The sequence below is a fragment of the Rhinolophus hipposideros genome, assembly GCF_964194185.1.
Source record: "Rhinolophus hipposideros genome assembly, chromosome: 10".
Taxonomy (NCBI): Eukaryota; Metazoa; Chordata; class Mammalia; order Chiroptera; family Rhinolophidae; genus Rhinolophus; species Rhinolophus hipposideros.
In genome coordinates this window covers 87,845,934-87,873,856 of record NC_138056.1, presented here as the reverse complement: position 1 = coordinate 87,873,856, position 27,923 = coordinate 87,845,934, and the positions used below count along the sequence as shown (strand labels likewise).

The 27,923-nt window shown below is 36.0% G+C and overlaps 1 protein-coding gene across 6 annotated transcripts in view; it reads right to left on the bottom strand.

Moving 5' to 3' along the window:
* Positions 1-27,923, bottom strand: part of ARHGEF12 (Rho guanine nucleotide exchange factor 12) — a 189,871-nt gene that overhangs the window by 109,980 nt on the left and 51,968 nt on the right. For 4 of the 6 annotated variants that reach the window (XM_081061905.1, XM_081061907.1, XM_081061910.1 and 1 more), the window contains exons 2-4: positions 21,542-21,565; positions 20,229-20,314; positions 18,584-18,640 (exon numbers count right to left, since the gene is read on the bottom strand). In XM_081061905.1, the coding sequence (XP_080918031.1) occupies positions 18,584-18,640; positions 20,229-20,314; positions 21,542-21,565 (167 nt within the window). The remainder of the gene's footprint in view (positions 1-18,583; positions 18,641-20,228; positions 20,315-21,541; positions 21,566-27,923) is intronic. The other 2 variants (XM_081061906.1, XM_081061908.1) reach the window with 1 other exon arrangement.

Here is a 27,923-nt window from a genome sequence, read left to right as displayed (position 1 = left end):
TATGACTTCCAATGCTATGTTGAAGTATTGTGGTGGTGGTGAAAAGTGGTGAAAGTGGGCATCCTTGTCTTGTCAGGATGGCTATCATCAATAAATCAACAAACAACAAGTGTTGACGAGAATGCAGAGAAACAAGAACACTGGTACACTGCTAGTGGGATTGCAAATTGGTATAGCCACAATGAAAAATGGTTTGGAGGTTCCTCAAAAAGTTCAAAATAGAATGACCATATGACCCAGCAATTTCACTTCTGGGTATTTATCTGAAGAACTTCAAAACACTCATTCCAAAAGACATATGCACCCCTATATTCAGTGCATATTTACAATACACATTTACAGTACATATTTACAATAGCCAAGACTTGGAAGCAGCCCAAGTGAACTGGATAAAGAAGATGTGGTACATATATACAATGGAATATTACTTGGCCATAAAAAAATGAAATCTTACCATCTGCGGCAATGTGGATGGACCACAGAGGGTATTGTGCTAAGTGAAAAAAGTCAGACTGAGAAAGACAAATACCATATGATCTCACTTATATGTGGTATCTAAAGAACAAAATAAACAAAAAAAGTAACAGAAACAGACTCAGATACAGAGAAAAAGACTTATGGTGCCAGAGAGGATGGAGGTGCCAGAGGGATGCTGGGTGATAAAGGTGAAGGGGTTAAGAAATACAAATTGGTAGCTAAAAACAGTCACGGGGATGTAAAGTACAGCATAGAGAATATAGTCAATAATGTTGCAACAACTATGTATAGTGCCAGGTGGGTACTAGACAAATCAGGGGGATCACTGTATAAGTTACATAAATGTCTACACTGTACACGTGAAACTAATGTAAAATAATTGAAACTAAAAAAAAGAAATGGTGTTCCCCCTCAACTCAAGAGACTACTAAATACTAAATAGCATTTGAATTCACCACTCCAACAAAACAGTAAATTGTAATGGGGGCAGAGGAAAAATAACCCATCACAATTCAACCTTTTTCCTTTGCTTAATGTTGTTTCCTTCATGTAATTAGAAAAAACTTTAAATAGACTGGTTATCAATACACAAAATCAAGAAAAGAGGCATTCTTTATAAATTTCTAGTACATAACACAATAAATACATGAATCAGAGAATCTTAAAATATTTTACAGAAATCTTTTAAAAATCCATTTTGGAAACATAAACCTCTTTTACAGTTATTTACAATTTCAAAATGAATTATATATTGTGGCTTTAAAATAAAAATCAACATACCTGCAAAAATAAATATATATATTGTAATATGCTATCTATCCCTCCTATTTCCTACAAAAGCTGAAAATCAGTGAATTAAAGGTTTCTAAGTTTCATATTCATTGTGCTTAAGCCACTGGGCTTCTTAAGCAGACTTTTTTTTTCAGGTTCCTGTAGAGAACAGGGTGCTTGTATAAAAATGAGGGGAAAGAGTACTGAGGGTTAAGAGTTTGATATGTTTGTGTATTTCATCTTAATTTAACGAACATAAAGTAATTAGCTTAATGCCTGACAAACACTAAGGGCTCATAAATGTTAAGTATTATTTTATTATGATTGTGAATAAGTTGCCCTTGGATTTTTTTTGATCATAAATATATTATTCATCTATCAGTGTCATCAATTAAAAATCAATTAAAAACACTTTTGTGTTAACAACCTCCTAACATATTTGTAAATGCTCCTCATTAATGTCTTTGTCTAAATTGTTTTGTTTTAACAGACAAGCAAATTAGTTTTCAATGGGTAATGAAGAGAGAAGGAAAATTTAACAGAGCACGGCTTCTTGTGATAGGTAACTGTAGAAGATGAGCAACAAGAAAGCCTCAAGAAACAAATCATCTCCTGTAAGCTTTTCCTTATAGACTCCCACTGCACTCTCTATTTACTCCATAGTATCATTTGATTCTTATTTGCTTTTATCCTCTCATAAGATTGTATGCTTTAATAGCACAGGGGCTCTATCTTGTTTATAATCCTATCTCAGGACCCGGCATAAGTTCAGGCACAGAAGAACCTTTTTTTAAAAAAATTGCTAATGATTTAATGAAAATTGGAAAAGTAGAGAAGTCTAGAGATGGATGGAATCTCAGTCTAGAAGTCTAGAGATGGATGGTGACCTGAGGGAAAAAAAAATACCACCACACAGTCAATTTTAACAAATATGCCTAGGGTCCTAAAAGACTGCTAAGGATTGAGTAAATATATTAGAATTCCCTTAAAATACTGCAAACCTGTTTTCTCCAGTTAAAAATTATTCAGTCTGATAACGTTCCCTTTTAATTCTACAACAAAAAAAGATGAGGAACAAAGGAGAAAGCGCTATGTGCATAGTCTATTCATCTATCTCTTCTCCCCAACTCCACTATATTGTCCATTTATAGATTTGTGATATTAATCCCTTATCAGATATATCATTGGCAAATATCTTTTCCCATACAGTAGGATCCCTTTTTGTTTTATTGATGGTTTCCTTTGCTGTGAAAAAACTTTTTAGTTTGATGTAATCCCACATGTTTATTTTTTCTCTTACTTCGCTCGCGCGAGGGGATATATCAGTGAAAATCTTACTCCGGGTAATGTCCATGAAGTTTCTTCCTATATTTTCTTCTAGATATTTTATGGTTTCAGATCTTACATTTAAGTCTTTAAGCCATTTTGAATTTGTTTTTGTATATGGTGTAAGGAGGTGGTCCAGCTTCATTTTCTTGCATGTGTCTGTCCAGGTTTCCCAACACCACTTATTGAACAGACTGTCTTTACCCCATCGTACATTCTTGCTTCCATTGTCGTAGATTAGATGGGCATATAGGCATGGATTTACGTCTGGACTCTCTATTCTGTTCCATTGATCTATGTATCTATTTTTATGCCAGTACCATGTTGTTTTGATTACTGTAGCCTTGTAGTATAGTTTGAAATCAGGTATCGTTATACCTCCCACTTTGTTCTTATTTCTAAAGATTGCTGAGGCTATCCGGGGTCTTTTATGGTCCCATATAAATTTTAGGATTATATGTTCTATTTCTGTGAAAAACGTCGTTGGTAGTTTGATAGGAATTGCGTTGAATATGTATATTGCCTTAGGCAGTATGGACATTTTAACTATATTAATTCTTCCTATCCATGAACATGGAATGTGTTTCCATCTATTTATGTCTTCTTTCATTTCTTTCTTCAGTGTTGTATAATTTTCTGAGTACAGATCCTTTACATCTTTGGTTAGATTTATTCCCAGATATTTTATAGTCTTTGGAGCAATTGTAAATGGAATTGTTTTTTTAATTTCTCCTTCCGCTATTTTATCATTGGTATATACAAATGCAACTGATTTCCGAATATTAATTTTATATCCTGCTACTTTACTAAATTCATCTATCAGCTCTAATAGTTTCTTGGTGGAGTCTTCAGGGTTCTCTATATATAGTATCATATCATCTGCATATAATGATAATTTTACTTCCTCCTTACCAATTTGGATGCCTTTTATTTCTTTCTCTTGTCTGATTGCTGTGGCTAGAACTTCCAGTACTATGTTGAATAGAAGTGGAGAAAGTGGGCAACCTTGTCTTGTTCCTGATCTTAGGGGGAATGGTTTTAGCTTTTCCTCATTGAGTATGATGTTAGCTGTGGGTTTGTCATATATGGCCTTTATTATGTTAAGATATGATCCCTCTATTCCCACTTTCTTAAGGGTTTTTATCATAAAAGGTTGCTGTATTTTATCAAATGCTTTTTCTGCATCTATTGATATGATCATGTGATTTTTATTTTTCATTTTGTTAATGTGGTGTATCACATTAATTGATTTGCGGATGTTGAACCACCCCTGCATACCAGGGATGAATCCCACTTGATCATGGTGTATGATCTTTTTAATGTATTGCTGAATTCTGTTTGCTAATAATTTGTTGAGAATTTCTGCATCTATGTTCATTAGAGATATCGGCCTGTAGTTTTCTTTCTTTGTGGTGTCTTTGTCTGCTTTTGGGATCAGGGTGATAGTGGCTTCGTAAAAAGTGTTTGGGAGTCTTCCTTCCTTCTGGATTTTTTGGAAGAGCTTGAGGAGAATAGGTGATAATTCTTTTTTGAACGTTTTGAAAAATTCACCTGTAAAGCCATCTGGTCCAGGGCTTTTGTTTGTTGGGAGATTATTGATTACTGATTCAATTTCCCTGGTGGTAATCAGACTGTTCAGGCTTTCTGTTTCTTCTTGAGTTAGCCTTGGAAGGTTGTGCGCCTCTAGAAAATTGTCCATTTCTTCAAGGTTGTCAAATTTGTTGGCATATAGTTGCTCATAGTAATTTCTTACAATTTTTTGTATTTCTGTGGTGTCTGTTGTCACTTCTCCTCTTTCATTTCTGATTTTATTAATTTGGGTCCTCTCTCTCCTTTTTTTAATGAGTCTGGCTAAAGGTTTGTCAATTTTGTTTATCTTCTCTAAGAACCAACTCTTGGATTCATTGATCTTTTGTATTGTTTTTCTTCTCTAAGAACCAACTCTTGGATTCATTGATCTTTTGTATTGTTTTTCTGGTTTCTATTTCATTTATTTCTGCTCTGATCCTTATTATCTCCTTCCTTGTGCTCCCTTTGGGTTTATTTTGCTGTTCTTTTTCCAGATCCCTTAAGTCCGTTTGTTTTTCTTGACAGTAATGTTCTTTGTACACCAGCAGCTGTTTTAACCCACTATAAAGGATAAACTGCACCCTTAACATTGAAATCATCAATACTGACTAAATTATCATATCTTTGAAATGTCCTTTTTGACCAAAAAAAAAAAAAAATCTACTTTGTTTTAGCAAATTTGTTATTGAATCTGTCTACTAGTTATTTAACACTGCAGTCTATAGATGTGAATAATATAAAACTACCAGAAGTCTTTGCTCTCAAAGAAGTTAAAATCTTGGCAGGGAAGGGCAATACAAACAAACAGGGAAACAATGACAACGTCCTGTTAAGAATCAGAGTATGATACAGATAACAGGGCTTATATGTTATAAAAGAAGGGAAAGATAAAAGTGGACTCCTAACTCCAAAGCAGCCATTTTCAAATTTAATGTTTTACTTTTTCTGGTTTTTACAACCTTATAGCCCATGGTTGGTTTTGCTAAATTTCTTATTGTGTGGTATAAAGATTATTAATTATACTTATCATACAAATGTTTATCTCTCAATATGAGTTTTTATAAGGTCACAAAAATCACTTTAATATCAGTTATATCACAAACAGTCTCAGAAATATAGAGAAAAAACTTATGGTTGCTAGAGGGGTGGAGGGTGGGGATGAGGAAAAAGGTGAGGGATTAGAAACGATAAATTGGTACCACATATTGCCACAGGGATATGAAAGACAGTTTGGGGAATATAATCAATAACGTTGTAAAGTTTTTGTAAGGTGCCAGGTGGGCACCTGTCTTCTTAGGGAGACCACTTCATGGATGGTATAAATGCCTGACGAGTGTGTGGTACACCTGAAGCTGAATAATATTGAATGTCAACAATAATTATATATGTATGTGTGTGTGTGTGTATATATATATATATATGGTCACAAGATGTGAAGTACAGTATAAAGAATACAGTCAATGGAATTGTAACAGCTATATACGATTGCAAAGGGATAGAAGTTGGGGGAGGGCTGTTACCACTTTATGAGCGGTATAAATGTCTATCACATTGTTTTGTACACCTGAAACTAATTTAAAAAAATGAAAAAAAAAAATGAGCTGTATCCAAGCACTTTGTACGAAGACTGGCAGAGAAAGTACTCAACAAGTACAATAATGATAACGCTTAAACTTTCTTGAAATTTAGTCATAGTAATACTTCTTCATTCTTATTGTTTTTAGTGCCATACGGAAAATTTTTTCACAACTATCTATTTTTTAAGTAGATATGGAGTATTGGTAAACTAGTGTATATCTCTATTATTGTACTTACCAAAATGTATAACAATTCTTTCCTTTGTCCTAGACTGTGAACTTCCACAAAGCAGGTATAGTCTATTATCTTTGTATCCCTATCCCTTAAGATAGTGCCTGGCATATAATAGGTGCTCAATGAATATTTAATAATTAAATGTGAACTTAGTTTACATAAAATAAATTTTAAATAAATCACATTGAATCAGTTTTTAAGTAAAATCATAGCCCTGAAAACTATGCAAAGTAGAGAAATGCTTCTATAAGAACATTAACCTTTTGCCCTGGCTAAAATAATCTGATTCCCATCTACCCTAAAATAAGTCCTCTAGTTACAAACACACTTTTATTTTCTGTTTTTTTAAGGATTATGATATTTCACATAGAAGCTTACAACAGATATCAGGCTTCATTTCATCAGTTAAGTAAAGATGTTCTACCAAATTTACATAAATACTATCATTTCCCTAATTTATTTTCTCTTTGTAAAAAAGGACTTTTCTCCCCCATTACAGTGATTTGGTATTTGAAACCAATATAAAAGAGATTGCTTTTCACTCAAAACATAATTACCAACAGTCGTATTTTGAAAGTGAAAAAAATTAGATCTTTGTAATCTTTTGTAGTGAGGAAGGGAAGAGGTCATAAAACGGTACTCTAAAAAAGGTTGACAAAATTTCACTATAATACATTCCTGAAAACAGGCAACAACTACACTACCAAATAGCAAATTAATGAAAATGGAGTGATAAATATGTAAGGCAATATGCTAAACCTGCCACACAGCATTTACTTTAGTGAAAGAATATTAGTCTTTCTTCACCTTTCATTTTATTACACAATCAAGCTTCCCAAAGTCTAATCTATTAAGAATTAGCTTCAAGAAAGGGTGTGGAGAAAGACTGTGTGCAGCCTCATGAAAACGGCTAATTTTTAAACCGTAGCCAAACATACATGTTTTACGAGTAAGACCTAAGATAATCCATTGATTAACAGCTAAATATGATGTCAAACCAATAGCAGATTGCGGGAGGAGGGTTATCACTCTGTGAAAGGTGTAAACGTCTAACTATTACATTCATTGTTTTGTACAGCTGAAACTAATAAAATAATTAATTAATAAAACAAAGAAGGTTCCTGATTCTTTTTGTTTTTTTTGGATTTATTGGGGTGACTGTTAGTAAAATTACATAAATTTCAGGTGTACAATTCCGTATTACATCATCTATAAATTCCACTGTGTGTTCACCACCCAGAATCAGTTCTCCTTCCATCACCATATATTTGATCCCCCTTTACACTCATCAACTATCCCCCTCCACCCTGACCCTCTAGTAACCACTAAACTATTGTCTGTGTCTATGAGTTTTTGTTTCTCATTTGTTTGCCTTGTTCTTTGGTTGTTTTTGGTTTATATAGCACATATCAGTGAAACCATATGGTTCTCTGCTTTTTCTGTTTGAGTTATTTCGCTTAGCATCATATGCTCAAGAACCATCCATGTTGTCACAAATGTTCCTATATCATCTTTTCTTACCGCAGAATAGTATTCCATCGTGTATATATACCACAACTTTTTTATCCATTCATCTATCGAAGGACATTTTGGTTGTTTCCATGTCTTGGCCACTGTAAAAAAAGCTGCAATGAACATTGGAGCACACGTGTCTTTATGGATAAATGTTTTCAGATTTTTTGGGTAGATACCCAGGAGAGGGATTGCTGGGTCATATGGTAATTCTGTTCGTAATTTTTTGAGGAACCTCCACACTGCCTTCCATAGCGGCTGTACCAGTCTGCATTCCCAACAACAGTGTATGAGGGTTCCTTTTTCTCCACAGCCTCTCCAACACTTGTTGCTATTGTCTTGTTGATGATAGCCATTCTGACTGGGGTAAGGTGATATCTCATTGTGGTTTTTATTTGCATTTCTCTGATGATTAGTGATGTTGAGCATTTTTTCAAATGTCTATTTGCCATTTGTAAGTCCTCTTTGGAGAAATATCTCTTCAGGTCATATGCCCATTTTTCAATTGGGTTGTTTGTTTTTTTGGTGTTGAGTTTCATGAGTTCCTTGTATATTTTGGATACTAGCCCCTTATCAGAGACACTATTTGCAAAAACGTTCTCCAATTCAGTTGGTTGCCTATTTATTTTGTCCATGGTTTCTTTTGCTGTGCAGAAGCATTTAAGTTTCACATAGTCCCATTCGTTTATTTTAGTTTTTACATCCCTTGCTTTTGGAGTCAAATTCATAAAATGCTCTTTCAACCGAAGGTCCATAAGTTTAGTACCTATGTTTTCTTCTATGCAGTTTATTGTGCCTGGTCTTATGCTTAAGTCTTTGATCCATTTTGAATTAAATTTGGTACATGGTGACAGATAGCAGTCCAGTTTCATTCTTTTACACGTGGCTATCCAATTATCCCAGCACCATTTATTGAAGAGGCTGTCTTTCCTCCATTGTATGTTTTTTACCTTCTTTGTCAAAAATTATCTGTCCATATTTACGCGGTTTTATTTCTGGGTTCTAAACTCTATTCCATTGGTCTATGTGTCTGTTTTATTGCCAATACCATGCTGTTTTGATTATTGTAGACTTGTAGTACAAGCTAAAGTCAGGGATTGTGTTACCGCCAGTATTGTTCTTTTTTATTAAGACCGCTTTGTTTATTCAAGGTTTTTTGAGGTTCCAAAGAAATCTGATGATACTTTGTTCTATTTCTTTAAAAAATGCCATTGGGATTTTGATGGGGATTGCATTAAATCTGTATATTGCTTTGGGTAATATGGCCATTTTAACTATGTTCATTCCTCCAATCCATGAGCACGGAATGTCTTTCCATTTCTTTCTGTCTTCTTCAATTTCTTTCAAAAATGTCTTATAGTTTTCAGCATATAGGTCCTTCAAAACCTTTGTTAAGTTTATTCCTAGGTATTTTATTCTTTTTCTGCAATTACAAATGGAATTGTTTTTTTGCATTTCTTTTTCTCAGATTTCATTGTTAGTATATAGGAATGCAATGGACTTTTGTACGTTGATTTTGTAGCCAGCAACTTTACTGTATTCGTTGATTGTTTCTAACAGCTTTTTGTGGAGTTATTAGGGTTTTCTATATATAGCATTATGTCATCTGAAAAGAGTGACAATTTAACTTCTTCAATCCCAATTTGATTGCCTATTATTTCTTTCTCTTGCCTGATGGCTCTAGCCAGTACTTCAAGCACTATGTTGAAAAGCAGAGGTGATAGGGGACAGTCCTGTCGTGTTCCTGAACATAGAGCAAAGAGCTTCATTTTTCACCATTAATTATGAGATGAGCTGAGCGCTTGTTATATATAACCTTTATTATGTTAAGTTACTTTCCTTCTATACCTATTTTATTAAGTGTTTTAATCATAAATGGATGTTGTATCTTGTCAAATGCTTTTTCTGCATCAATTGATATAATCATATGATTTTTGTCCTTTATTTTGTTTATGTGATGTATCACATTGATGGATTTGGGTATGTTGAACCATCCTTGTGCCCCAGGGATAACCCTACTTGGTCGTGATGAATAATCTTTTTAATGCATTGTTGTATTCGATTTGCTAGAATTTTGTTTAGGATTTTTGCATCTGTTTTCATCAGAGATATTGGTCAGTAGTTTTCTTTTATTCTCCTGACCAGGTTTTGGTATTAGAGTAATGTTGGCCTCATAAAATGAGTTAGGGAGTACTGTCTCTTCAATTTTTTGAAATAGTTTGAGCAGGATTAGTATTAGATCCTGTTTGAAGGTTTGGTAGAATTCACTAGTGAAGCCATCTTGTCCAGGACTTTTGCTTTTGGGAAGGTTTTGGATGACTGATTCAATTTCGTTACTGGTATGCTTTGTATTTCTGTGGTGTCCGTGATAACTTCCCCTTTTTCCTTTCTGATTTTGTTAATTAGTGTCTTCTCTCTTTTTGTCTTAGTGAGTCTAGTCAAGGGTTTGTCCATTTTGTGAATCTTTTCAAAGAACCAGCTTTTTGTCACATTAATTTTTTCTATTGTCTTTTTGTTCTCTATTTCATTTAGTTCTGCTCTGATTTTTCTTATTTCCTTTCTTCTGCTGACCTAGGGTTTCACTTGTTCTTCTTTTTCTAGTTCTTTGAGGTGTAACATGAGGCTATTTATTTGGGATTTTTCATGTTTCTTGAGTTAGGCCTGTAATGATATAAATTTCCCTCTTAAAACTGCTTTCGCGGCATCCCAAAAATTTTCGTAGGATGTATTTTCATTGTCATTTGTTTCTATGTATCTTTTGAGCTCTACTCTAATTTCTTCTTTGACCCAGTCGTTGTTTAAAAGTATGTTGTTTAATCTCCATGTATTTATGTGATTTCCTGCTTTCTTTTTGCTGTTGATATCGCCTTGATAAAGCGATATTATCATGTTGATGTTGATAAAGCCTTGTGATCAGATAATATGCTTGATATGATTTTAATATTCATAACTTTGCTGAGGCTGACTTTATGTCCCAATATACGGTCTATCCTTGAGAATCTTCCATGTACACTAGAAAAGAATGTATCTATCATCTGATGTTTTAGGATGAAGTGCTTAATATATGTCAATCATGTTCATTTCATCTAATGTGTCATTTAGGGCTGCTATTTCGTTATTTATTTTATGTTTGGATGATCGATCCATACCTGTCTATGATGTATTTAACTCCCCTAGTATAATTGTGTTTTGATCAATTTCTCCCTTTAGTTCTGTTAGTAGTTGCTTGTCATATTTCAGTGCTTCCTGATTGGGGGCATAAATATTGATGACTGTCATATCTTCCTATTGTAGTTCCCTTTACCATTATGAATGTCTATCTTTATCTCTGATTACATTTTTCACTCTGAAGTCTGTTTCATCTGATATCATTATGGCTACACCTTATTTTCTCTGGATACCATTTGCTTTGAGTGTCAATTTCCACCCTTTCACTTTGAGTTTATGCTTGTCCTTGTAGCTGAGATGTGTCTCTTGGAGACAGCATATAGTGGGTTTAGTTTTTTGATCCAATCTGCCACTCTGTGCCTTTTATTGGTGAGTTCAGTCCATTTACAGTTAGGGTGATTATTGATACGTGAGAATTTCCTGTCATTCTATTTTTAGTTTTCTGCTAAGGCTGTGTCTCCATTGTTTCTTTGTCTTGTTGTTGTCTACTACTTCTGTGTGGTGGTATTCTATGATGTTTCCTTCTGTTTCTTCTTTTATTACAGTATATATTTAAGTTCTGGATTTTTTTTTTTGGATGGGTTGCCCTTAAATTTATGTAAAAGAAAGTTTGATATTTAGAGTATTCCATTTTCTTCAGCTCCTCTTACTTTCTCCATTCCCATATTCCGATTCAAGCCTTTATTCTCCCTCTTTTTATGTTTTGGTTGTCACAAATTGTCTCTGTTGATGGTGGTCGAATAGCCTCCTTTACTATTTTTTGTAGTGCAGAGTATATTCTCTGTTCCCGTCTCTCTTTCTTCTCCTTCTGGTATGCCCATTATTCTTATATTGCTCTTTCTGATGGAGTCAGAAAGTTCTTGTAGAGTTCTTTCATTTCTTTTAAGTCTCAAGTCTCTTTCTTCTTCCATCTCTGTAATTTCCAAGTTTCTATCTTCGATGTCACTGATTCTTTCTTCCATGTGGTCAACTCTACTACCTAAACTGGTTATTTCATTCTCAATTTCTTCTACTGAGTTCTTAATCTCCAGAAATTCCATTTGGTTCTTTTTCAAAATTTCTATCTCTTTCGTAAAATGCTCATGTTGTTCTTTGATTGCGTTTCTGAGTTCATTAAATTGCCTTTCTGTGTTTTCTTGCATCTCTTTGAGGTTTTTCAGAACTGCAATCTTGAATTATCTATCACTTAAGTCACATATTTCCACATCTTTAAGTTCCTTTTCTGGAGACTTTTCACTTTCTTTCTGAGCTCTCTTGTTGCCTTGCTTATTCATGGCAATTACTGATTTATTATTTCTCTTCTTAGACATCTACATGTGTGGCTTCTGCAACAGGTTGATAGGAAGAGGTCTTTCTTTTGTTTTTCAGTACTTTTTGGTAGAATTTTTTATTTTCTCTCCGACTGCAGCCTTTTTTTTTCTCTTACACGGTAGTGCTATGTTTTCTCAGCACGTTTCCAGCTTCTCACACAATGGGGGGATTCCCTGGGAGACGCGCTTCTCCTCTGTTAATAGTTCGCCTGGGTCACAGGGTGCACTGTCTGTGTGGGTATGCAGAGAGCTTTTGAAGTTCCAAAGCTCTTCCTGCACCAGATTCAGAGCCCCTATGTTTCAGCAGTTCTGTTTACTCCAGCAGGAATCCGCCCAGATAGGTGGGGCCAGGGGCGGGGTGAGTTGTGAGAGGTGCCCCAGAGGAATGGCGGCAACCGCCACCACAGCTGGTCCCGCTTCCACAGCTCCCTCCCTTATGCCGGAACTAGTTGGGTTGAGATTCCTGGGAGACGCGCTTCTCCTCTGTTAATAGTCTGCGGTCCACAGTTCTCAAAACAGTAAATATTCTGTTCTTTTGATCTGACACTGCTACTGTTCTGCTTCTGGCACCTGGCAGGTGGGAGCGGGGCGAGCTCTGGGAGGGTAGGGAGGGCGCGGCTAGTCTCAGTGCCTAAGGCTTCCGTTCTCTGCTCAGCAGTCTGGTCTTAAATCACCGTTTATAGCCTTCTTCTCTCAGTCTTTTCTCCGAGGTCTCTGCCGTGAGCGTTGGGTTCAGCCGTGTTATATGTTGTCCCCTCAGCCCTGTGGGCCATAAGCAGAGCCCTAGCAGTCGGAGTTTTTCCCTCTCCCGCAGCTGCGGTACTTCCAGGATGCAGCGAGCTCAGAGCACTGAGCTAGGTCTGTGTCCTGTACCCTCTTGGCTCCGTCTCCACACTTCTCCCTTTCCTCCTCCCCGGCTCGTGCGTGATTCGCCCACATTTAGGTGAATTCAGTAGAGGGCCTCCTCATCCGTCTTGCCTGTCTGCTGTGCAGCGAGTCCTTTGTGGAGTTATTGTTGTCCGATTAGTTGTAAATTCCAGGGGAGCTTTACAGAGGCTCACCTCATGCTGCCATTTGGATGACGTCTTAGCTTCTTGATTCTAAATGTATAATGCTGCTGGCAAGAGGAGCCTTAACTTCCAAGTATGCTGATTTCATTCTTTTTTCTTTTTAACTTTTTTTCCCCATCCCCCCTGCCAACTCCGATTCAAGCCATTGTTCTCAGTCTAGTTGTGGAGGACGCAGCTCCCTGTCCCATGTGGGAATTGAACCTTTGATCTAGGCATTAGGAGCACAGTGTTCCAACAGACTGTGCTACCCAGCCGCCCCGATTTCATTTTTTTGACTATTAGTAACAGTAAGTCTCTTTTCTAAATTATATTTTCTTCTATCTTAAATTTTTTCAGAAAAAAATCCAATTAAGATGAATCAACATTTTATTTAATCAATTCTCTATATGAAAATACTCATCCCAATCTCAACAATCACTGATTCAAAACTCAGGGAGTGCCTCCAGTGTGCCAAGCAATATGGGAGATTGAAAGACGAACCTATTCTAAGTACAAAGAACTGGATACAAAGCAGGATGCCAAGGTTCAGAAAACAAAAGTAGTTGGGCAAATCTAGGGAAGCTCTACAAAGAAGCCAGTATTTGTCATGGGCCTGAAAGGAGAGGGAGGATTCTTACAAGGAGGTACAGAAGGTAAACCTTTCAATACAATGGGAATGGCATGAACAAAGAAAGAATACCAGGCCATATTCTGGAAAAAAAAATTTGAAGGAGAGTCTGGTAAATTTAGGTGAATAGTAGTAAACTGAGCTAGAATGATAAATTGGAAACAAATTATGGCATATCTCAATAACTATCTGTATTTCTTAGCAACTGAATGTCCAAATTCTTAACTTAGTATATTAACGGGACAAAATACAGAAAAATAGAGAACAGGAAGTGAATCAATGTGAAATCGAAGTGAAAGAAAGTTATGAGTCTATCTAATGAAATGATGAAAAACTGAACAAAGTAATGGGGATGGAACCAAAGAGTGAGGGATGAAAAATAATGTAATGGTAGAATCAATGGGACCTCGTAAATAGTTGATTAGAGACAACCAGTTAAAGGAAGAAGTCAAAGATAACTTTAAAGAAGTAAAACTACCTTAACAGGGCTGGCCAGATGGCTCAGTTGGTTAGAGCACGAGCTCTGAACAACAGGGATGCCGGTTCGATTCTCACATGGGCCAGTGAGCTGCACCCTCCACAACTAGATTGAAGACAACGAGCTGCCGCTGAGCTTCCGAAGGGGCGGCTAGATGGCTCAGTTGGTTATAAGATCGTGAGCTCTTAACAAGGTTGCTGGTTCAGATGGTGGGCTTCGCTCCCTGCAACTAAAGATTGGAAACGGCGACTGGATGTGAAGCTGAGCTGTGCCCTCCATGACTAGACTGAAGGACAACGACTTGGAGCTGATGTGTGCTGGAGAAACACACTGTTCCCCAATATTCTTCAATTTAAAAAATAAAAAGACGAAGCAAAGACAGGATAGAGGGCTGAAATCGGTGGTTTAAGCCCTCACTGCGGAGCGGAGAACGGAAGCCTTAGGCACGGAGACTAGCTGCCCCTCCCTACCCTCTCAGAGCTCGCCCCGCCCCCACCTGCAGGGTGCTAGAAGCGATAAAGTAGCAGTGTCAGATCAAAGGACAGAATATTTGCTGCTCCGAGAACTGTGGACCGCAGACACAGATTCGCAGCTCAACTAGTTCCGGCAAAGGGGAGGGAGCTGTGGAAGCAGGACTGGCTGTGGTGGTGGTCGCCACCATTGCTCTGGGCCACCTCTCACAACTCACCCCGCCCTTGGCCCCACCTATCTGGGCAGATCCCTGCAGGAGTAAACAGAACTGCTGAAACAAACGGGCTCTGAATCTGGTGCAGAAAGAGCTTTGGAACTCCAAAAGCTCTTCGCATACCTATCAACCTGTTGCAGAAGCCACTCCTGTAGATGTCTAGGAAGAGAAATAGTAAATCAGTGATTGCCGTGAATAACCAAGGCAACAAGATAGCTCAGAAAGTGAAAATTCTCCAGAAAAAAATAAAAAGACTACCTTAACAGAAGAATGCAAGTGTCATTAAAAGAACCAGAAAGTGAAGAGGAAGACTGAGTTGTAGCCATAGGGGACAATAATGAATTCTGTATTGGTCATTCTGAATTTGAAGGACAATTAGATGAAAGCATTCAGCAAATAGTTAAAAATATAAAGCGGGAAAAAGGGAGAAATACACAGGGACAGAAACTCCTGTGACATCTACATTTATAAGAGGAAAAGCAATCAAGTAAAGACAAAACAATTACAGAGAAAAACACTAGGTTGACATTATAGACCAAAGGAAAGGCATCAGCATTACCAAATGGTTCAGAGGGAAGGTGAGAACTGAGAAAAAGTTCATAGATTTTCAAGTAGGACATTTTGGTTTACTTTCCAGAAGAGGTCAACAAATGAATGATTTGTAAGGACATAGAATGTTCATGTTGTTGCATGCTCTTTGCAATATTTAAGAAGAAAACAGAGAAAAGTAATAACTTGGTAAAAGTAAGAATCAAACCAAGAACTCTTCTTTTTACAGATACCAGAGCTTGAATAAGAAAAAAACATGAATTAAAAAAAAAAAAAAAAAACTCTGAAGTATCCAAACTAGGATATTTCAAGTACTAACAGTTCGTTTCTGTTATGAACTGAATGTTGTGACCCCCACAAAATTCCTATGTTGAGCCCTAACCCACAATGTGATATTTGGAGATAGAGCCTTTGGTGGCTAATTATAGTTAGCTGAAGTCATGAAGTAGGGTCTTATGAAGGGATTGGTGTCCATATAAGAAGAGACATCAGAGTGCCCCTTTTCTCTCTCTCTGTACATGTGCGTGCACCAAGGAAAGATTATGTGAGAACAAAGCAAGGTGGCCATTTATGAGCCAGAATAGCTCTCACCAGGACCCAACCATGCTGGCATCCTGATCTCATACTTCTAGCCTCCAAAACTGTGAGAAAATAAATTTCTGTTGTTTAAGCCAAATCTCTGATATTTTGTCATAGCAGACTAGGAGCTTCAAAAAGGCATGGCTTGTTTTCATGTAAATATAATCAGCTGGAATCTCTTCATGAAACGAAGACAGAAGTTAGAAGAAGTGTTCTAATCAAAAACTTATTTTTAAATCTTTTGTATCACACACACACACAAAAACTCCACAAAATTCCTCCATTACAATATTGAGAAAAATAGAAAATTATATACCATTAAAATTGCAAATCAGAAAATACATCTGTACATGATCAATAACAGACTCCAAAAAGGTACAGAGGGAAAAACAAGGGGATATGAAATAAATATTGACCTACTTCACCGGGCAGAAACTTAACAAAAGAAGTCAATATAAAACAAATCCTTGGTTTCTTTTTAAAATGAACAAAGTAAACCTACCTGATAAAAAAGGTCTAAAAATGGGTAATAAGTTTAAAATAAATAATTTTTAAGTGAATAACTAGCATTTGTGTTAAGTATCGAGCTAATGAATTTTACTCTAAGACAATGTATAATCTCAAAAGTTAGAAGTTGGCTTCTTAAGAAACAGACCTTATACTAAAGCAATGTCACCAGTTGTGATAACTCTACTCTCATATTCCAGTATTTCCAAGCTTTCTTTGCCTCACTAGAGAATTTTTTTTTACCCATGCTAACTACATAGTCTGAAGAAGCCTATTCACACAGGTAATAAAATATTTGTAATGTGAAAGAGATTTAACTTAGCATGCTGACTCTGTTCTGATCAATTCATCCCTCTGATAAGTGCTTTTTTGAGGACTCATTTTCCTTCCAAAAAAGGCATTTCAAGGATTCTCAAGAAAGAAACACAGAGAAGCCACATCTTACTTCTCATTACCACTTAAAATGTTTCTATTACTACCAAGCCAATGGCATTTCTGCACTAGTGCTAATATTCCTATAATTACTGAAATATTAACATCCAAATCAAACAGCAAGCTTTCATACATACCTATCATCCTGTCATCCAAAGCAAACATCCTATCATCTTAAGTATATAGTGAGCTTTTGTATACATACCACAGATCTAGAAAAATGGTGAGGGAGATGAAATACAACACTGCAAAGGCTACTGGAAATGAATGGAGCTATAAAGATAGCTCCCCATTCCTAAGGAGAGAATAAACTGTAGGAAGCTCTTTATGTAGATTGGAAAGAGGCTCAAGAAATTCAGAAGCTATTTTTTACTTATGTGGAGCCAAATACTTTGGAAGAAAAGCATAAACTTGACATGCCATTCGGCATGGTATACATTTCCTGTTAAACCACTGTAAAAAGTTTAACTACATAGAATAAGTACGTGTCACAAAAAACCAGGCAAAGAACTATGTATATGTATCTAGCAAAGAAGCATCAACTGGTTTATAACCAAAGCATTAACTGGTTTATGACGAAATACTGGTTATAATATTAACCATAATACTAAATATTAATACTGGCTATAATATTAACCATAATATTAAAAAGTATCTGATATTATGGGTTCAAGTGTCAGGAGATATAAATTACAAAATGTCTTAAGAGGGGGCGGGGCAGTTTCATTTTTTCCCTTTCATATATGTCAAGCTAGGAAACAGTTGCACCTGTGGCAACTTCTACTTGAGAGATTTTTGGCTCTATTAGAGAAGATGTGGTTTTCCTTTGAGGGCAAATTTGGAATCTTCTAAGAAAGAAATAACTTCTTAGTCTTTCAGAGATTATTTTCTTAGTTCCAAGCAGTATTTCTTTTCTCACTTTTTTCAAAAATCGAATTAGATTTTAACACAAGGAAAAAGGAAAGGTAAAACTGTGCAAAGGAAAAGGAATATATGAACTTGAAAAATATGGTTTATATTATACTTAGAAGACAGGACACAATCTGGAAATATTAGTGTTCTAATCATGTGTTGCAAAAGTTGACCATTCAGGTTAAACCTGCTCTTTGTAAAGATTATTTTTAAAAGGTGCCATTTTGAAAATTTCCCATTCAGAGTAAGCTTTGGGAAAAACTTATGAAAGGCACAGACACATTCTTCAAGTTACAATAATAAAACACGTAAGGTATGTTTACTATTGTGGATAAATTATACAAGAACAGCAATTCAAGAAGACTGAGCAGTTAAAATAAAGAAACAAAAAATAAAAATTCCTAAAAAAACTGCTAATACATTATTATACCAGCATTCTACTTAGAGGCAAAGACTGGTAGCATTGATGGAATTCTACCTGATCCAAACTCTGCCAATGGGACATGGGAAGAAGACAGCAAGAATTGAATGCCCAACCATGTTATCTAGAGGAACCTGACCCAAACATATTAGAGATAATCACTTTCCTAAACATAAACAAGATGAAAGAGAAGATGGGTAGTGTGGCCTATTCTTACTCTACAAAGTTAGTTTCTAGCAACCTTCAGCTTCCATATCACAGCCACATGAAAACCCCAGGCTCCCCTTCCCTGCAAAAGATCATGCCATGCAGAGCAGACAGAGGAAGGCTGCAGTTATTTTTAAAAAGGGAAACAGCATGAAGGAAGGTGCAAGGCTGAATTGGCTACATTAGCTTACCATATATCTCGGATCTACTCTCCTCTGAACTAGACTTTGTCTTCTTGGAGGAGCTATCTGCACAAGAGTGGGAGAAAACGAGAGAGATATAGAAAATATGGAGACCAATGTAAGGGAAAAAATTCATGGGGGAAAAAGAATGAATCATGATCAAGTTAAATCGTGCAAACACAAAGTATGAATATCACAGATGATAGCACTTGAACATGAATAGCACAGGTAATGACATATTTTAAAGATTTATTGAAGAAAAGACAGTACGATAAAAATATGTTCAAACAAAACAACACATAAATACTCTACAAAATATACCATCTAATCATCTAACAATTGTAGAGATGATAAAAGCGCTAAAAGCTACAATAATCTCATGCTTTGGAGATGATCACATCACAGATGAACAATACAGAATAAGTCAATCTAACAAGACGATAACACTTTTATGAACATAGGGCAGAAACTTGTGACCCTCATTAGCAAGACAATAACTAATCATACTAATCATATAAATGAAAGCCTCTGAGCCCCATGATGTCAAAATTAGGTGTCAGAAATAAAGAATTACCTTTTAATGAATATCCAGAAGTTACACATTACATACTCCCACCACCAAAACCTCTAAATTGATTGATTGTGGTTTCACTTTTACCTACTACTAAGATGCAGGTAAATTATTAACTATTCACTTTCTATTCTTCCCTTCCTAAAAAATATAATTTTTTTTTCAAAATAAAAGAGAAGTTAATACCAAAAGCATGAAACATCTTAATTAGAGAAAAAATATACCTACTCTCTATTAAAAATTAAAAATTTTATTTCTGAATAAAATATCTAAAAATAGATATGTATTTATGTATCTGGGACCTTAGCATATACTTATTTTATCTTTTGTCAGGAACATACGACTGAATAAAATAGTATGTACACAAAGAACACATACAAATTTCAAGTGATGAAAGCAAAATTATCTAGCAATTTTTATAAACCAAATACTGGGTGAATTTACAAGGAGAAAGCAAAAGCCTATATTTTACAAGATGAGTTCAAACTATATGTATAAATTTAAGAATACAAATAGTCGAAAGTCTACTAACATGAAAACTCCAGGAAAGATCAACACTACTGAAGTTGAAAGACAGCTCTGAATTCAGAATACTTTTTGACTGAAGAAAAAAGGGATCTCTTCATTTGCTTACTCTAAAATAAGATAATTTTTGAAGTTGTATTTTAATACTCAATTTACCATGATCATACCTGAACTTTCAAATGGCTACAGAAATTGGTAGTTGTTATAGACTTGATTTTATGACATACTACCTATGTCATTGATACCTATGATTTGTCTTAATACTAAGTCCTTGCTGTTACCAAAATATCCAGTTATGATATAATGAATATTTGTATTATCATCACTATCTTTAAATATAATACACTCTACAATGATGCATTCATAGTATTGAAAATTAAAAATGTTTCCATTCCTCCTGATGGCAAAGGTTTTATATTATATTTATATTATATAACTGAAGAGTCCTAAACAGATTGAACAGCTACTTCTAAAACAGATGTTTTGGGAAGTTATGTATCTTAAATTATAGTATTCTGAAGTTCACTACTGTCAGTATTTAGAAAAACAGTGTTTTACCTGTGGGATCAAAATCATGTGACGCACTGCGTTCAACTTTCTGCTTCTTATCTGTTGGTGACTCTCGATTTAAAATACTTCCATGCCTAAATTAAATCAAAGCAATCAAATATTTACTACAAGACTCATTAAAATAAAAACTTAATTTAAAACTCCCAAGTATGTCTTACGAAGAGAAACCAAGAAATCAGTTTATCTTACACAGTCTCATAAACTTCTTTAATTCATATTTTTCAAGAAGTTTTAAAATAGACTATGCTATGTATAATAGAGCCTATTGGTTATAAAAAGTGCTTAAAAATTATAAAAGTAGTATTTAGTATTAAAGTCTATTTTATTCTTAGAAATAACTGCTTAAATCTTTTCAGTGGTTTTCAAAAGTTAATCCTCATTATTTCCATTTAACAGATAAAAAACATTTAAATACATTTCCCAACCCTACATATACCAAGGTCAGATTCGAAATCTCTGTGTAAATACAGCACTGATGACAGCAGTTAAAAACAGAAAATCTCAGGGAAGCCTCACTTAAAGCCTGCCTGTAGTTCTAGCCACAGAAGTCTTAGCCAGACCCTAATGATACTAGAATTATTATTTTTCCTATGGCCTAATGGCTGGGCAATAAATAAGACCATAACTATAATACATACATCACTAAGTAATTGAATTGCCAAGATTAACATTGGTATCCTGCACTATGTCACTAAAAATCATTAATGTACAATAATTAAGAATGATATATTACCAACTTTTAAATAATATTTATGACAATTAAGATGAAAGAAAACAGAGATGTTGAATAACAAGTATTGAGGAAGAGGCATTTAATTCTTGGAAATTAATAAATATAGAGATACGGATATGGGCAAATATTTGAACATTATGGATTTTTTTCCTTTACTGTCTTCAAGTAAAAAAGACTTGATCCAGTTTGACAAAATTCATTAACTAAAGGCAATTACAGTACTCCAGATGATAAAACACATAAAAAACTGTCAATCCATTTATACTCCCCAAGCTATTCACAACAGAAAACAGTCACAGTAAATTTAAAATTAAATATTTTCATAGGGAGTGACCTTAAGGATAAATTTGAACAAACTTTTAAAATGCCAAGACTAAAAACATTATCAAAACTATGCCATCTTTCAGAAAAAATAAGCAACACCTGTTATATTTTAAATTTGTAAAACACTTTGAAATATTAAACTGAAACAAATGTTTTCAAAAACTATAAAATCCACAAGAATTTCAAAGGAATGCTTCCAATTAAAATTTAACCTAAATGTGTGAAGTGCAACTGAACAACTTACCTTATAGGTTTTTTAAGGGGAAACCTAAAACAAAGAAAAACAGATAGATGTAGTTATTTCACTTATAAGACTGTCATTAAACTTATTAATTCTACTGAACCAGAATCAGGGATTTAAATTTTATGCTAATTTTCCCAAAGCAATTCAACAAACAGGTGGAGTAAGAAGCTGAGTGATATTTTTAATATCTTAACTACTTTTTTAAATCTTAAATTGCAGGTGCATTTATCATCAGCTGTCCCTGAGTATGGGTTCTATTTTTAAAAATCCAAATAATAATAGCAACAGCTAAATTTACTGGGGGCTTACTAGATGCTAAGCACTACTCAAAACTGTTTGCACGTATAATCTCATTTAATCCTAAAAAAACAACAATGAAGACATCATTTCCATTTTACAGATTCGGGGTGGGGGCGGGTTAGTGCTATAACAAGGCAAAGAGAAATAGTTCACCATTCAAATGTTATACTTAGTTTCCCTAACAAAAAAAAGTTCCTTCTTTCCCATCACCTCTCCTCACCCCCAAAAATATCTGGGTGCTGATTACTGCTCTATTGATCTGTCTATCCTTTGATCATAATCAACTCATGATCCTCAATTATTTCTGTTTTTCTGTTTAGCTTTAATAACAGAATCCTAGAAAAAGTTACTTGGAGTAATATCAGTTATTAAAAATATGTTCCAGGGCCGGCCTGGTGGCTCAGGAGGTTAGAGCTCCATGCTCCTAACTCTGAAGGCTGCCGGTTTGATTCCCACATGGGCCAGTGGGCTCTCCAAAAAAAAAAAAAAAAAAAAGTTCCAAAAGTGAAAACAAAGGGTACTTTCTGTCTTTTTTTTTTTTTTTGGGGGGGGGTTCTGTAAGTGAAAAGAACTACAACACTTCCTCCTGGTTGTCTTTTATTAAAAACAATATTACTGGAGGCTTAATAACAATTTGCTATACAAAAATGCTAATCCAAGTCTAAATTATGTTCTCAAATTTCCTCCCATTCCTCTTTTCATTTCTGTCCTTTTTGGAAGTTATCTTGACCTGTGGTATTTTACGTTCAGTTATTTAGTCTAAGCAACAAGTACAAAGTTTACCACAAATATAAGTAAAACTGGGTTTTTTAAAAAAGACTGTTAGTAAAAACAGTAAGAAATACACATTAAAAAAAAGATACTTGAATGGTTATTTGGCATGGGTGTAGTCACGTTAAAAACAGCAACTCAAAAGTACAACTTTAAGTACAATTTCCTCTAACTCCCATGTAAATCAAAATTGATCCAAAAAGAGTCTAAGAAACAAATAACTTCCCTAATAATTGATAGCATTTTAACTCACAACAAAGTTCGGAATAACAAGGAAAGCGGGTTCTGGGATAAGAGAACACAGCTCTAGAGAATATAAGGATTACAAGATTACCAAATCTTCCGAAGTAAAATTTCATAAGTACGAGGACTGATGACCTCCTTAAGTTTGCGAACTTGCCACCATTTGTGCTTACATAGGCAGCACTGTACAAACAGCTCGGTAAGATTTCATAACCTTGGTATATCAGTGTCTCACAGCTACGTACGTGTCGAAAGGGGGAGGGGTCTACCTAAATGGTGTTCATTATTGTTGTTGCATGTTTTCATGTGCCATCACGAGAATGTCTGAGTTTGAATTAGAGCAATGAACAAACATTAAATTTCTTGTTAAACTTGGCAAGAGTGGAAGTGAAATCAGGGACATGTTAGTCTAAATTTATGGGAATAATGCCATGGAGAAAAGGCATTGTACAAATGGACTAAACGGTCTTCTGAGGGGTGAGAACCTGTCACTGATGAAGAAAGGTCAGGGCAACCAGTAACAAGCAGAACTGACAAAACCATTGCAAATAATATTCATTGATTTGGGCATCAAAATTGTCAGCTGACTGTGAGGAGCAAAGCAAACCAAGTAAACATCGATAGAGAAACAGTTAGGAAAATCTTAACTGAAAAATCTTGGCATGAGAAAAGTTTGTCCAAGAATGATACCAAAAGACCTCAATGATGAACAAAAGCAAAGGAGAATCGAAGTTTGCCAAGACCTTTTGGAGAAGCAAGACGATGTTTTGTTATGGTGATGCAACATGGGTGTACCAATTTGACCCTGAAACAAAGTGTCAAAGTGCACAATGGAAGCCAGTCAATTCTCCATGACCAAGAAAGTTTCATCAATCCAAATCAAGAGTCAAAACGATGTTACTAACCTTTTTTGATATCAGAGGAATTATTCCCTATGAATTTGTACCAACTGGACAAACAGTTAACCAAGTTCACTATTTGGAAACGCTGAAAAGGTTGCATGAAAAAGTTAGATGAACACGACCTCAACTTTTCACCAACAATTCATGGCTCTTGCATCACGACAATGCACCAGCTCACACGGCACTGTCTGTGAGGGAGTTTTTAGCCAGCAAACAAATAACTATATTGGAACACCCTCCCTACTCACCTGACCTGGTCCCCAATGACTTCTTTCTTTGCCTGAAGATAAAGCAAATACTGAAAGGAACACATTTTGACGACATTCAGGACATCAAGGGAAATACAACGACAGCTCTGATGGCCATTCCAGAAAAAAAGAGTTCCAAAATAGCTTTGAAGGATGGACTAGGTGCTGGTGTCAGTGCATACATAGCCTCCCAAGGAGAATACCTTGAAGGTAATCGTAGTGATATTTAGCAGTGAGATATATAGCAGTTTTTCTTGGATGAGTTCCCAAACTTACTTGTGAGAATATGTTGTTGTTTTTTTAATTTATAGGTGAATATACCGTGTTTCCCCTAAAAGAAGACCTAGCCGGACAATCAGCTCCGTTGTAGCAAAAGTTAATATAAGACCTGGTTTTATGTTACATTATATTATATTATATAAGACCTGGTCTTCTATTATGTAAGACTCGGTATTATATTATATTATATTATATTATATTATATTATATTATACTTGGTCTTATACTAAAATAAGACCAGGTCTTATATTAATTTTTGCTTCAAAAGACGCATTAGAGTTGATGGTCCAGCTAGGTCTTATTTTAGGGGAAACACGGTAAGAGTTAGCAGAGAGAATTTCCAACTGAGTTTCTGCAAAGGGTAATATTTGCAGTTACCAACCTTGGCCACTCTCCTGATAGCCATTATAAAAATTCCTACCCAAAACACTGAGGCTTACCTCAGGGACTAAAACATCCAGGAAAATTCTGGTAAAGAAGTACAAAAGTTCCCAGACTACTGATTATAAGACACTTTCTGAGCTATTTTCTCTTACAAAGCAATAAAAAGGAGAGAAAAAGACAAAAATGGAATGTACAGATGAAGAACTACCCTAGAGCATAACTTGCTTATCATAGTCTACTTACTACATTCATAAAGTACACATAAACAACTTTTCCCAAACAAAAACTTTAAATCACAGAACTTCTTTTCTAATCACTAAATTCCACTTTAAAGTATGTGGTAAAACAAAAAACTATGTATGTTCACATGTATGTTCACACATAACTAACAACGTCTAAGGCCTTCCTGGCTATTTCACTTGTTTGCTCAGCACTAGCTAAGAAAATCACCAAGAGAATCCCAGTTTTGTAAAATCCCTACCAGCTGGTTGATACTGAGATAGAGATGTAATCAGACAGCTGGAAATAGGAAGCTACAACCTCAAAGAAAGTGAGGGACTGGAGTCTGTAGATTTGAGTCATCAACCCATGAATGGTCACTAAAATTCAAAAAAGCATGTAAAGATTAAGGACTAAATTCTGGGGGAGGAGTGGGGAGAGGGGAACTAGCTTCTGAACCATTGAAAATAGATGTGAGAGCCAATGAAAGAGATTAAGAAGATAAATCACAAAAGAGAAAGGGCTGCCCTAGAGGCTAAGGAAGAAGAGATACTCAATACTATCAAATGCTACAAAAGGCAGGTCTAAAGGCTAAAAATTGGTCATATGAGGTCTGACAATTACATTCATGAATTCATTTTAGAAAAAGTTCTACATACTGAACTGCTGAATATCACTACGGTTACCTTCGAAGTACTCCTGTTGGGAAGCTATGCACCGACACCAATGCCCAGTACACCCTTCAAAGCACTTTTGGAACTCTTTTTAGAGTAGGTATCAGAGCTGTCATCATATTATCCTTGATGTACTGAATGTCGTCAAAATACCTACCTTTTAATATTTCCCTTATCTTCGAGAAAAGAAAGAAGTCACTGGGGGCCAGATCAAGTGAGTAGGGAGGGTGCTCCAATACAGTTATTTGTTTATTGGCTAAAAACTCCCTCACAACCCTGTGTTCCCGAGCTGTGATATCCATCTTCTCCTGATCTCCAATACAGTTACTCCTGGTTCTCCGACCTTCGGACTCAGACTGAGATTTACACCACTGGCACCCCAAGTCTCACCCCTTCAAACTCAAACTGAATTATCCCACTGGCTTTCCTGGTTCTCCTGTTTGCGGACTGCAGATTGTGAGACTTCTCAGCCTCCATAATCATCACATTGCTACCTGTAAGGTTTGCAAAGAAGGTATGTGGCGGAGTGAAGAAGGAGACTCTCACTCCGGTATGTGCTGGTGACTTGAACATCTTATGTGTACATGTGAGTCGTGGAATTTCTGGAGCCATTTTAATACCATGAAAGAGCCAATACAGAGAAGAATAGGGCCCAGAATGCAGCTGGAATGATATCATAAAAATGGAGGCGTTAGGTGAACCCCTTAAAATCGTTACCTGGAGTTTACAACAAATTGAACAACTATAACTCCACAAAGGAACCCTGTGCAGGAAACAGTAAAGACTAAGAGGTGCACTACTGAAATCATCTGAAGGTGGGAAAATTGTACAAGCAGGGGAGGAGACAAGGAAGAAGTGAGGAGACGTGGAGCAATGGGCTCAGGACACAGACATAGCTCGGTGTTCTTAGTGTGCTGCATTGCAGAACTACCGCAGTTGCGGGAGAGGCAAGAACTGGGACTACCAGGGCTCTGTTTATGGCCCACAGGGCTGAGGAGACAGCATATTAAAACGGCGGCTGAACCCAACGCTCACAGAGGGGACCTCAGAGCAAAGACTGAGAGAAGAAGGCTGAAGATGGAGGTTTAAGCCCTCACTGCTGAGCAGAGAATGGAAGCCTTTGGCACTGAGCCTAGCTACCCCCTCCCTACCCTCCCAGGGCGGATCCCACCCCCACCATCCCAGTGCTACAAGTGGAACAGTAGCAGAGTCAGACAAAATATCAGAATATTTGCAGTTCTGAGAACTGTGGTCCGCAAACACAGATTCCCAGCCCAACTAGTTCCTGCAGAAAGGACAGAGCTGTGGAAGGAGGACCAGCTGTGGTGGTGGTCACCACCATTGCTCCGGGCCACCTCTCACAACCCACCCCACCCATATCCCCACCTATCTAGGTGGATCCCTACTGGAGTAAACACAGCTCCTGAAACACATGGGCTCTGAAATTGGTACAGGAAGCTTTGGAACTTCAGAAGCTTTCCACGTTTCCCCACAGAACACGCGTGCTACAACACAGATGAACTGTTTACAGAGGAGAAGTCTGCCTTCCAGAGAATCCCCCCATTGCGTGAAAAGCTGGAATACTGCAGAGAAAATATAACACCACAGTGTGAGAAAGAATAAAGACTACAATAGGAAAGAAAATAAAACATTCTACCAACTCTTACTGGAAGACAAAAGAAAGACCTCTTTCAATCAACCTGTTGCAGAACCCACTCCTATAGATGTATAGTAAGAAAAATAATTAATCATTAATTGCCATGAATAACCAAGGTAACAAGACAGCTCAGGAAGAAAACAAAAAGTCTCCAAAAAATGAACTTAAAGACATGAAAATATGAGACTTAAATGACAGAGAATTCAAGTTTGCAGTTCTTAAAAATCTCAATGAGATGCAAGACTACACAAACAGGCACTTTAGTGAACTCAGAAACACAATCAAAATAAAAAAATGAACACTTTACCAAAAAGACTGAAATTTTAAAAAAGAACCAAACAGAATTTTGGAAAGTAAGAACTCAATAAAAGACATGAAGAATGAAATAGCCAGCTTAGGTACTACAGTTGACCAGACGGAGGAAAGAATCAGTGACATCGAAGATAGAAATCTGGAAATGACACAGATGGAAGAAGAAAGAGACTTGAGACTTAAAAGAAATGAAAGAACTCTACAAAAACTTTCTGACTCCATCAGAAAGAACAATATAAGAATGATGGACATACCAGAAGGAGAAGAAAGAGAGAAGGGAACAGAGAGTATATTCAAACAAATAGTAGATGAGAACTTCCCAAACTTGTGGAAAGAACTGGATCCTTGAATCCAAGAAGGAAATAGAACACCGAATTACCTCAACCCCAACAG